Source organism: Ambystoma mexicanum, chromosome 7q (genome assembly GCF_040938575.1).
Source record: "Ambystoma mexicanum isolate Mex_15411 chromosome 7q, UKY_AmexF1_1, whole genome shotgun sequence".
Taxonomy (NCBI): Eukaryota; Metazoa; Chordata; class Amphibia; order Caudata; family Ambystomatidae; genus Ambystoma; species Ambystoma mexicanum.
In genome coordinates this window covers 812,006,994-812,020,043 of record NC_090941.1, presented here as the reverse complement: position 1 = coordinate 812,020,043, position 13,050 = coordinate 812,006,994, and the positions used below count along the sequence as shown (strand labels likewise).

The 13,050-nt window shown below is 41.7% G+C and overlaps 1 protein-coding gene across 6 annotated transcripts in view; it reads left to right on the top strand.

Moving 5' to 3' along the window:
• The window catches only part of CNTN5 (contactin 5), a 3,106,629-nt gene that overhangs the window by 2,880,157 nt on the left and 213,422 nt on the right, over positions 1-13,050 (top strand). For all 6 annotated transcript variants that reach the window (XM_069639123.1, XM_069639125.1, XM_069639124.1 and 3 more), the window contains one exon: positions 2,690-2,924. In XM_069639123.1, the coding sequence (XP_069495224.1) occupies positions 2,690-2,924 (235 nt within the window). The remainder of the gene's footprint in view (positions 1-2,689; positions 2,925-13,050) is intronic.

The following is a 13,050-nucleotide window of genomic DNA, read 5'->3' as shown; positions in this document are numbered from 1 at the left end:
ATAAACAGAAGAGTTTAAACCTCTTTCTGAGGTCAAGAACGTTATTAGACTCTGTAAAGGTTGTGAGGGAGTTCATTCAGAAAGTTTGATGGCATCCTTTTTCCTCCTCCAGATAGCATTTTTAGTTCATTCATTTGCCGCTTCTCTGGGTAACTTCTCTGGAATCACATTGAGCAACAACAAAAAGTGGCCATTCATTTCTGAAAAGCATCTCAGCTGATCTGGTGCAAAGCACCTAGGCTGATATGTATAATGATTTTAAGGAACACAGGGGCGCTTCCATGTCTCTGTCAAATAATTTTAAAACTACCGGATAGAGTTACCTCAAATCGGTAAAGGAATTTAAGTCAATGTGTTGTGCCCAAATTGTTCAATATTTGGTCCAAATGTGCCAAGAAGTTTTCACGCTATGGGTGCTCAAAAAAAGAACTTTTTCTCTATAGGAGAATTAAAGGGGTTAAGCTGAAAACAGCATGTTTATGTTTTCTTAACAACTATATTTTGAAGGCTACTGGATGGATTTACCCCAAAACAGTCAAGAAATGTAAGTCCATGCTTTGTATCCAAGTTGTTTCTTATTTAATCCAAATCTGCTCAGCGGATACGCTCTATGGCTGTTCAGAAACTGCACTTTTTCTCTATCCGAAAAGGAATGGGCTAAAAACTGTGAAACTGTGGTGTTTTGATTTTTTAATAATCTTTTAATTTTATAATATTTTGTTCCCACAATTTGCAATTCAGGGAGGCCCTTGACAAACATTATGCTTTTAACATTTCATTCAAATCCATCCAGCAAGTCAAACGTTATAAGCAAATGAATTTTGGGAGAAAATGGCTGCTTTCTCATTTCTGAAATGCTGCTCAGCCTCTCTGCCACAATTCATCATGGGGATATCACTGTTTGAGAGAAGGTGGCACCCTGTCTCTGTCAAATATTTAAAAAACGACTTTTGAAATGTGCCCATGGGTTTTGCAACGGGAATGCGCTGAGTGAAGTGAGTTGTGAGTTTCCCAATGTGCAGAATTTCAAGGGTTTTGTTGCGTTATGTTTATTCACCTTAACTGCACTTCAACTAAAGTATTTTCTTGGAATTTCAAGAGTTTTGCTATACTATTGTTTTTTTTATGTCCACTGTATATATTCTGGTACCACTGTATAGTTTTCAGAACCACTGTCCTGGGCCAGTGGTCGTGATAACTGTATTTTATAAATCACTCCCTGCTCACTAGCCATGACCTTAGGCCATGGCCAGTGGCTACGGCCTTCGGCAGTGCCCACTCTCTATTCTTTTTAACATTACGACATTCGGCCATTCCTATGATCTATATTTTTAACACCAGCAGGATACTGGCCTGCCGACTTTATATTTTACAACACTACCAGGCCTCAATAACACAAGACATTCTAGTTGCACCTCTTACCTCTCCATCTTATCGGTCAATATCTCAAAATCCTTCTTTTCACAAATTGTCGCCAAATTGTCACATTTACAAATGAATGAAAGAACCCAATTTTCCCCAAGTACTTTAGCAATTTATTGAATCAAAGAACTATTGCATTTCACACGCTTCCCATTTTCATCCGGTGCTATGGTCTATACAATGTTTGTGCAGTTTACAATAGGCTTGCAATAGTTTTCAATACAATGCTGCTAGTTTGCAATAAAATTTGTTAGGGAAGTCATGTCACCTAAAGGTGGGAAGGATTTTGATCCAAGTTGAAATTCAGGTCAATTTAGAACAATTTCTAGCTGAATCAAACACATTAATTTTATTTAAACAAACAACAGAATATCATACTTTGCCATCTACATAACAAGATATTTGTAACTTGGAATACATCCATAATTGGTAGTTTACATAAAATGTCATTTTATTCATAGATTTTCTCTGGTGTAAAGTTTAAAATCGGCATTCAGGTCATTTCTGCCATGTACAGTTAATAGGTGCTGCTTTACAAAACATGACATTTTATGAAATCACATGATTAGTTATTTGACTTCTCTCACTTTTTTCACACACATTCAAACCTCTTGACACTTTTAGAGATAAAGGTTGATTGTTAAACTGGTGTTGTCTGCATCTTCTGCTTTCACTTGACATTGGGGGCAACCCGGTCTTTGTGTGGATTGTACTCAAAGGCCTAATAAGGTACATGTAATACTTTATTTTGCAGACCTATTTCATTGTTGCAAGTTCTATCTCTCAAGTGCACAGGTGATTTACTTGCAAATGTGCCCTTGTCATGGTAGCAAGTAAGAGTGGAAATCATTAATAAAATGCCAAATCTTTCTGCCACCGTTCTTCAATTTGAAATAATGTACGTTGGCCTTTGATTCTCCCTACAATGAGCCATCTGCATCAAACTTAAAAGAAGTGGCAGAGTTGGCAAATTTTTATGCATCAGTTTGCTTGATCAAAACCGTTTTGCGTTCCATTTATTTTAATGAATCTTTTAAAACAGGGTTTGTTTACTGTGTATAAAACTGGACCTTTGGCTAGTGCTGACATGGAGAAAAGGACAGGTTATCCATTATCACCCCAAATTGTAGTAAAGTAAACACAATTGATGAGTCTAATCTGTGCTCCGATTCATTTTAGTAGTGTCAGGCTTTCCTAATAACCTTTATGGTAAGATGTATGCAAACCTGTGTCACATTCCTTATAGACATATGCCTTATTTCCACAGCCAATATCAGAGGAGTTTCAGAATGGAGAGGGGTTTGGTTACATTGTGGCTTTCAGACCAAATGGCACCAGGGGATGGAAGGAAAAGATGGTGACTTCTTCTGATGCCTCAAAGTTCATCTACAAGGATGAAAATGCTCCTCCTCTTACTCCCTTTGAAGTGAAGGTTGGAGTGTACAATAACAAGGGCGATGGGCCCTTCAGCTCTATCGTGGTCATCTGTTCTAATGAGGGAGGTATGTTTACCAAGTCAATCTTTAAACTTCGGGCTATATTATGCTGTGCTCTATTCAAATGTGATTTTCTCTGCGGTGCTGTGTAATGGATGGATGCAGCTGATTTAATGCAATTATAGTAATATGTGGAAATTCTGCATTGAGAATATGTTGCAATCTTCTCAAGAGATACTTAAAAGAGCCCAAATGCAGGCTATTAGCAAGCCAGTTCATGACGCAAACATGGCGGAAATACGAGATGAGATGGAAATTGCAAAGATGGGGTATGATCTGGTAATGAGTACACAAGCTAATTCGGGATTGTTCCCTGGATTCCTCTACGAGTCATTATGGAGATCAGAGCAAGATGGCCAATGGCACTGAGAACTGCTGACAGATATAAACGGATCAGGTTTGGATAACAATGCTATCCAGTTCCTTATACATGTTTTCCAAGATAGAAACAAGGACTCTCTCCGTCTCTCTCGCAGACATGTAAACAAACTGGAAATAACGAACTTGAACCTTCTCTTCTATAACATTCTGTAGTTGAAATGTTGGTCTCTTTATTGTAGTTAGTTTTAATTGTTTAGGGAGATTCAAAAAAGGACCAAAGGTTGCAGGGTTCTGAAGATCTAGTGGATTTTCATGACCAGTGTCCTAACTAGGGTATTTAACCAAGGGTAGATGATGGTAGTTGCAGCCTTGAAAAGCTTCAAAGGACATGATTCAAGAAGCGAGCCAGAGATGTCACTGCTATGGTCTTGATTTAGACTTGGGTGCAACGTCTACATCAGCATTGTACATGCAGTCGCTGCTTTTCATCCTGCATGTGTGGCCTGTCACTGCACCAGGTCGCACAGTGAGGGAGTGGATGGAGCTTTTGCTTCACTGGAAATTGGGATTAACCACCACTTTATGAATGGTACTTCTTATTTTGCTCACACCATAACCATTGCCATGACTGAATGCTTTATTTGTAGGCCTCCATTTAGGTATATGACACAGCTTCAACTTTATTTTGGCAACTTGTCACTATGGCACAGTTGGTTTAAGATAGTTGTGCATCGAATCAACCTCCCCCAGCATTAGGGCACCCTACACCCTGACAGGCACACTGCCCCTCTGGACTTATTTCTCTCCTCTTTCCCCCCAGATCTCCTAAGAATGATTGCATCCCTTAAAAAAATGTCTTACTCTGATGATATCATCCGGGCCTATATCATTAAACAATTGACAGTCCTGGCCCTCAAAGTGCTCTTCAGCATCATTAATGCCTTCCTCACAAAAGGGTAATTCACGGACACCCTCAAGACTGGTCTCAGATGATATCTTTTCGAGAAAAAAAACAAGATCCATGGGATATGGCCAACTACCAGCCTATTAGCAACCTCCCATTTACTGGCAAAATCTTGGAAAAAAGTAGTCATTACAAAACTACTCACCAGAGACAAACAGATTAATCTCCTAAATTACCTTCAGTCAGGGATCCGACCCAGTGTAGAATCGAGACAGCCACCATACAGGTAGTGGATGATGCCTTCCAAATCATGGATAAGGGTGACTCATGACTTCTTGTCCTCCTTGACTTCTCAACTGCATTTGACACCATTGACAACAACATCCTCCTCTCCATCCGTGCTGACAGAATGAGATTCTCTGGCCCTGTCCTGAATAGGTTGACCTCCCACCTCTTGGTTAGACACCAGGCTTTCCAGATGATCCTGGTGTATTCTAACTGACTCCAGGTCTCCTTCTTACTCCCCCAAGGCTCCATACCCTCACCAAACCTTTTGAACATGTACATTGAGTATCTGGGCACTCTCCTCAAAGGTCCCAATATAGCCACCCACCACTACGTAGGCAATACTCATTTGTACATAGGAGTAGATAGCACTCAGTACATCTCTTGTCTCCGTGATTACCTAGCAATATTCCAGTCCTAGATGTTGACTGCCTACCTCAAACTAAACCCATCCAAAACTGAATTTGTCCTCATTGGTCTGCCCGCTAAACAAAAACTTGTACAACAATGGCTCAATGATATGCTCCTAGAAGGATTTGATCTACAACTTTCAGACTCAGCAGAATCCTTTTGACAGCCGCCTGTCCTTCCAGAAACACATAGCCAAGAAGGACCAAACAGCGTGGCCTAGAACCTCCACCCTTCTCAAAATAAAACCTATCACCCTGCTGCAGGACCTCTGGACTGTAATGCAGGCCCTTCTGGTCTCGCAATGGGGGAAATGCCCTCCTGACGGTACTCCTAGCTGCTCACTTGGCTCCCCTAAAAGCAGTCTACCATGCTGCAGCTCGTCTTAAAATGGGTGTATGCAAATTTGACTGAATCACCCCCATCCTGCGCAAACTACATTGGCTTCCTCTCCAGGTCAGGATACTGTTCACGACTGCATGTATCATCTACAAAGCAGTTATGAGTAGCTCAGCAGCATATCTGGCTGCTAAGTGCCACATATCTGATGGCACGTTCCTCGTGCAGCAAATCATCCAACCAACTTGAATCAGAACTCGCCTTCAAAGTGAGGACCTGCAAACAATCCTTCTCTTGTCACACACCCACCCTCTGGAATTTGATCCCTGTGTTGACTATGAATGTCCCCTCAATCCTCCAATTTCTTAAATCTCTCAAAACATGGTGCTTTCCACAACACCTGACCAAGGTTTCATTTTCAATGGATGCACATACCGATGCACCAACCGTAACCACAGTACTGCGCTACTGTTAAAAGATGCCAGCCCAGACGCTGGCTACCCACACTCTGTACAGTGCACCACTGCTCTCAATGTAGATCTGCCATTTAAACAATAAAATAAAATAAATGTTTTAAGTCATCTCTATTCTTGTCAGTCATCTTCTCATGAATGATAGAGATGGGAATTTATAAACCATCACCCCCAGCCTTGTTTTCATGTGCCCATGATTACCAGCCTTGTTTGTCTGATGCAACACAGCTCCTGTTGGAGATGTCATGAGCTGTAGAATGTGTGCAATATTTTCAGTGTATAGTTTAATAGTTGATACTGACAATTAGAATTGGAGGGCCATAGATTGGATTTGCTTAGGCTATGAAAAATGGTGGTAGACGCAGGCGCACAAACTTGGTCAGGTTAGGAAAATAAAGCAAAATTAAAAGTTGAACATGAAGGAAGGATTCATAGTGCACAGAGCAATGTAACAGAAGTGAGATGGCCCTTGAAAATAAATGCTCATTGTTCGTGCAAAGCAGAAATGTAGGGGAATGAAGGATAAAGTGAAATGCACCATTTTACTCCGGTCTGCAGGATGGTGTGCTAAACGAGATACTGTCCAAAGGTCGCCAAAGGCAGGGGCTGACATATTACACAAGCTGATGCCAAAGACAACATTCAGAAATATATGGAGGCAGTGGAAATGAATGGGGGTTTGAAATAGAAGCAGATAAATTGGGGAAGGGCTCTCACTCCCAGCCTGGAACTTGGGGTGGACTTCAAAAGGCTGGGTCTCTGAGCTGCTAGGTGGGGTGGCTGCTTGCTTTTTTGGAAGCTGGCAGATAATAGCACAGGGAATTAGTTGAAAGGCAGTGTTCGACCTCGGGCAGTGGTATAAGGTGTTTAAGACTGACTAAGAATGATAGCTCTGTGGGTGTCAATGTAACAAGATTAAACAGTTCTACCACAGTGTCACATATATACACCTTGCAACACATGTGACCTACTCTATTTTAAGAGTAGATACAGTTAAATTTAGATTTCCTTTCAGAAACACAGTTCAAAGGTAAGTAACTAACTCATATACCTTTTAGAGGGGCACAAGCAACTCATGGATAAATAGAAACCCACACTACACATTTAGGATTACCTCAAGTTATACAAGGTGGTAATAATCTATTACAGTTGTACCAATGTTGCTTTCCAGATCAGAGAAATAACAGTCTAAGGTAACTCCATATGCTATTTTAGGAATGCACTAAAGCAGTCCATGGTAAGCAAAACCTTAGTAAAACTATTTTAGAAAGAGCTAAGCAAGTGAAACCAACTATATTATTTTTTAGAATAGTGCAATACAATTCACAGGCAAATAAAGTAACCCTATCTACTATTCTGAATTGCAGAACACATTCAAGGTAAGTTAGAACTTTTGTAATCAATCACATTTCAGAGATACAGTTACCCAACCAACTCATTTACAAGTAAAACGTGTTCTATTTCAAGGTACAGGCCCAAACCTTGTAAGTCCTTCCCTATTCTTGTAGCATGAGTGTTTGCAGTGGCAGAAGGGGGACGCTATTGGTCTAGTGGCCAACTTTAGGCAGGTCAGGATAGGAACAGGCACAGGTTCCAAAAGATCTCTCGTACAAGAAGTAAGTACAGACTTCATGGTTGGCAGAGACTTCATAGAAGACACCCTATATGCATTCTAGCATTAGGCCTGGGTGAACGGTGTGGTCTTTGGGACCCCCATGTCGCTTGGAAGGAAGGATCACAGCAGACTTCAGCTATACAGCAGGCTCTCTGGTTGCTGTACACAGTTACAGCTGGTGTTTCTCCATCTTTCTGTTTGCGTTTAGCTTCCAGGATCTTTATACTGGAACCCAGCTAATCAACAAGCAAGCAAAATTCAATCTTGGAGGGGTGGCTGTCCTTTCAGAACAGGCAGCCTCCCAGTTGGAACTGTTTAAAGGCAGGCATGCCAGAAGGCAAAGGGCAACTGAGTTTCGGACTCCTCCCACATTTCCTATCTTCCCAGACACTCTCAGGAAGAACAAAGGGTTCCTGCCATAGACGAAAATCCAAACAGAACCGCCCCCACCTAGGAAGGCTGATGAATGACTAAGAAAGGGTAAGCTCATCAATAATGGAGAGAAAAAAGAAAGGAGCCAACATTCTGGCAGAATTGTGACCCACATGTGCATTACTGTGGCTGATTTGACAGCCTGCGAGTAAGAAGTCCTAAAAGTACATACACTGCCTCAGCCACAATAGTAATCCTGTCAGAGTAACATAAATGCTACTGGAGCAGTGAGAAAGTGATACAATGTATCTCCTTAAATCTGCCTGCTTCTACTCTCCGCCCTCTGCAACTCATCCAGAACAGGACTGCAAGACTGGTCCTTGGCCTAAAGCCTAGGTATCGGCTTTCAGGACTGAAATATCTGCACTGGCTCCCAGTGGCTGCAAGGATTAATTAATTTCAAAACCCTTTGCATTGTCCAAAAGTCCTTCTGGGGCCTGGGGCCTGAATACCTTCAACTGTCTCTTCCTAAATATCTTCCTCCTTGTGCTCTTCGCTCATCCACATCCAACTCCCTCAGGGTCAGTCGCTTCTCCAAGCAAAGAGTTGGTGGTAGATCTCTCTCTTCTCAGCCTCCCTGAAACTTAAGAGCTATCTCCGGTTCCAGAAGCACCTTAAAACCTTCCTCTTTGCTTCTGTTTTCTCTCCCCCTCTCCCCTGATGAATCCCTGGTTGAAACTGAGATTGCACTGGTTACCTGGCCACCCTTCTGAAATTGGGCCCAGGCCCCACCAGTTGCACACCTGCACTGCCTCCATGGCAACCCCCGCACTTGGTGACTCTGTCTGTATCCCTACAGTCCCCCTATCAGCACTTATGTCTGCACTTACCTTGCACTTGCCCCAGTTGGACGTATTTTTTATTTCTCTATTTTTTTCTTCTATCCCATATACTGCACTGTCCCCTTCCCCCTCCCCCTCGCTCTTTTCCCTTCCCCCTTCCCATGCACGTCCGCGATCTGAATGACACTGGGCTTAGTAAGATTGTTGTCTGTCTTCCCTCGGTTCCCCCTCCCTTGCCTTGTCATGCCTTGAAACACTTGTTGAAACACGTGTGTATAGGCGCGTTATAAATGTCATCTCATATCATATCATATCATAGCATTCAACAAAGGTGGTGTGCGCTGGTCTCACAAAATAAAATCTAACAGGAATGAAAATCCCTCTCTACCTTTGGAAACAGTAGTTCACACAACAAAAGCCAGAGAAAATAAAAAGGGGAAGCCCAAAGGGAAACCCATAAGCACTGCACAGAAAGTGCAGTGTGCTGGAACAGTAACATGCATATAACCAAAAGTTATCAAAAAGGATAGTTTCAAAAATACACTATGGAGAGTCTAAAAAATAAGACACATGAAAAGAGTAAAAGAAAGGAGTAGTGCAGGGAAAAGGTTCCCACACACTCAGGAACAAGGAGAAATAATCTACAAGTCCAGCAAAATGTTGCAGGGGTCTCACAGCTGAAGGAGATTTAGCATACAAATGAAAATCTTACCTAACAGTCCCCACCCTCAGGTCAATGGTCAGTATGAACCAGGAACTGAAAGCAAACATTTCCATGTAAGCCAACTGTTTCGTGGCGTACATTCGCACTACAAAATGCCCAACTCTGCAAGCAGCTTTCCCTCTCAAAACTGACCACGAGTACTTGTTGGTCTGGCAATTTGCATGGCAACTTTGTGTGCTGTGCAACCTGGCAATGTGAGGTGACGTGCTTCAGGGTACTGATTCGGGGATGTGGCTCAAATGTGTGTCTGCTGTTCATCCAGGATTTTGATTAAGGGCACAATTTTCTAATGAGCACATTCACAACTTGCTACTTTGGAGCAATGATTCTGGGTATTGTGGCAGACCTGAGCATTGGAATAGAACATGCATTTTTCTCATAAATACATGGAAATCCTATTTTTTTTATCATTTCTTTTCGATAAACTGTGCTATAAAAGGCACTATTTGGCACCATCATTTAAAAATGTCCATCCCGGGCAAGTACGCTTGCATGACCATAAACATATAAAGGTACTGGTTACCCCTCTCTCCAACCTGAACAGCGTATTGATGCCACTAATCTATAAGACTCAATTCAAAAGATTACATTTTTTTTCCAAATTTTATCCTTTTGGAAAAATATCTCAGCCACGAGACAAAGGATTTATCAAAAATGTGTTGAGACTTTCTTATTAAACTACATATTTTCAAAATAGCGCGTGGGATTTTGCAATCCAATCTCAACACAAATCTAAAAAAAGAGTACAAAAACATTCAATAAACTACTTCCATTTGTGCATACACCAAGTTAGGTTCGGATGATAATTCATTGTGAACAAAACATTCATTAATTCAATCTAACTAATAAGTGTGGGGTTTCTAGACAACTACATGGAAATCCTATTTTCTTTATCATTTCTTTTCGATATACTGTGCTCTAAAAGGCACTATTTGGCACCATCATTTAAAAATGTGGCTCCCGGGCAATTAGGCTTGCATGACCATCCGGTACGAGGAGGGCATTTATGCAGCACCTGTGTGAAGGTGATCCAGCCTGGACTACATGCAATTGCATACTCATTGGAAGCCTTAATATATCGCTACAGCAGGGTCAGCCAGTGGTTCCTTCTTCTTTTTTGTTCGGATATAACAGAAATTATTTCAACTTTTGGAATGAAATCGCAATTAACAGGGCCATAATTAAAAAGCTGATTCCAAAGAATCGACCCTTTACTTTAATTCAGAGTAGCCAGTGAACGTGTTTTATGGGAAATGAGATATTAATAAATTGCCAAATTAACAATAAAACACAACATCTCATTTTCCCCTGCATGCCAGCTGATCCATTTGGATAAGGGCCTTTATACGTTCACACTGCAGCTGTCTCCGTTGGATTAAAAATGAAACTGCCCTCTATAAAAGAAAGTTAGTTCATTAAAACCTGCTCTGATTAATGCCGTTCGAACCCTGGGGAAAGTCACATTTGTAATCAATACTGGGGCGCCTCCCATCCCTCGCCCGCCCTCCCGTTATTAAAGAGCTCCAGCTGCTGGCTCTAATTTCGTTAACGTATCAATGGCTTTCATCAACATGCACGAACATTTCCATGTTTTTAATCTCGAGAAAATGTATTTGATGGAGCAGAGAGCCTGCTTTATGCCCTTGCACTAGCTGCTGGTGTCATCTCCGGGATAAGTGACTTCCAACAAGGGTGGCCTGCCTCTTTGGCTGCAGCATAACCCTGCATTTTATGTAGAAAATCAGGAGGCTTTACAGCATTACACCTTTACAAGACATCATAGCCTTCATTTTAATGAGAACTGGAGGTTTTATTCTTATGTATGTTTTTCCACATCCCAAAAACAAAGGTCTCCGTAACATAACACTTCTAGACCATGGCCATGCATTCATACTCTGCCTTAACATGGATAAAGAAAAAAAGAAACAAAACTTTTTTTAAAACACGTCACTCACTCCCTGTGGAGTTTAGCATAGAATGTAACATCCTTTGCACTCAGCATATGGTATTTAACTGTGCCACGCTATTATGCAAGTCTACGCAAAAAGGACAAGCATACTCGTCCTTGGCACCTAAGGGGTTAAGGTCTCAAACTTCTTTTAAAACCTGTGCACCCCCACCTCCTTGGATCCAACTACAACTATATCCAGCAGTGACTGCAGGTCGGAAGAGGTGTGAATATGATCCAGGAACAACCAAAACAGCAAAGTGTAGTATCCCAAAATAAAAGGAAAGGTCTTATCAAGGCTCTATAAAATGTATACAGATACATTAAAAACACCATCTGCAATAATAACTAAATAGAAAAACACGCACTAAGCCTACTCCTATGGAGAGAACACAGAATATGCAAACATAGAAAGTTATAGTACTCTGGGTAGTGAAACAGGGGTGAAAGGCAATCAAAAACCTTAAGTTCTTAAAATGAATCTGTCCTTACAGTTAAAACGGTGAACAAGTGACCAAACCAGTCTCTAGGAACCTAAGATGGACATGGGGTGCAATTATGGGTCAATAGTATCATTCCACTCTTCTTCTGAAGTTTAACTGCTGCAAATCAGGCTCTAAGCTGTTGTGTGAAGTGTTCAGAGCAATTTCGGGTGTGGAAAGTCATGTTGATACAAGTGGTGAGTTGGAGTCGAGTCAGATTAAATGTGGTGGCTCAGAGTGGTTCATAGGTGGCGTTCAAGTGATGCAGGACAAAGTGCTCATCAAGATCGGTTTGTGATCAGTATGTGTCAAGACATGTGGTAACCCCTTTGTAGGGTTGGTGAGTGATGTTCCAGTGGCTCAAATGGAGGTTCATTGATGTTTCCAGGCTGTGATCCTGATGTTCCAGTGTGCGGTTTAACAATGCCGTGGTTGGACGTCAAGTCGGTTCAAGTCATTTGGTATCAGTGGTTAGGGTCAGCAATAACACTTAAGCAGTTTAAGTAGAGGTCCAAAGAAGAGCAGATGATTCAAACCAAGCAGATGGTAGGGTCTGTAATGTCTTGATGCAGTGTCAATCTAGTGTGATTGCCAATTATTGCACCGACAGGTACAGTGATTACTATGCGGCAAACGAAGTTCAAAGCCGTTTTGACCAGTGTTAGGTAGCAAAAAACAGGGATCCTGATTGTATTGACTCTCAGGATGCTGAGAGTCCCAATACAGGGACTCAAGGATAAGATGTGTCAATTTTCTTCGTCTCCCAACACCAGGGATGCTGGCACGCACTTGCAGTATTCCTTCAGCTCAGTGAGGCCATGGGTGCCAGTGTGGCTGGTAGAAAGTTAGGTCTTCCTCCCACAGCAAGTCACTCCCAATGTACCATGGTTATGGTTATGGAGCAGAGCTTGTCTCTGCCTTGGGCGCTTAGTCTTCACCTCATTGGCAGAAAGCTTTGGAAAGTCAACTCTCCCAAAAGAGGTCAAACTAATTTCTCCTACAGTGTTTTTCCAAAAATGAATCAAAGAAGGACTGAGTAAGTCCCTCTTTTGTAGGCAAAAGCCCACAGGTGAATGGAATAAAGAACTCCTACTTTAAGGGGTCCAATCCCCATCCTTGAGGCAAGTGGTCTTTGTCTTTCAACAGTATGCCGAAGGTGCTTTGTGCAAACGGATGTTGGGTTACAAGAAGGAATGAGAGATATAGAGAGAAACACAATGGTTAAATCTTCCACCAATTATGCCATGTTCCGTCTTTCTACACTAACACTTCCTTTGTCAACATCATCAAAGACCGTTTTGGTATGCAGCACCTGGTGGTGTGAGGCTAATCGTTTTGAGATGGGCATGTGCATTTGATTCCTATTTCACAGGACAGCTTTTGCTTGGAAGATTCCAATCTTGAGAGAGCTAATGCCAG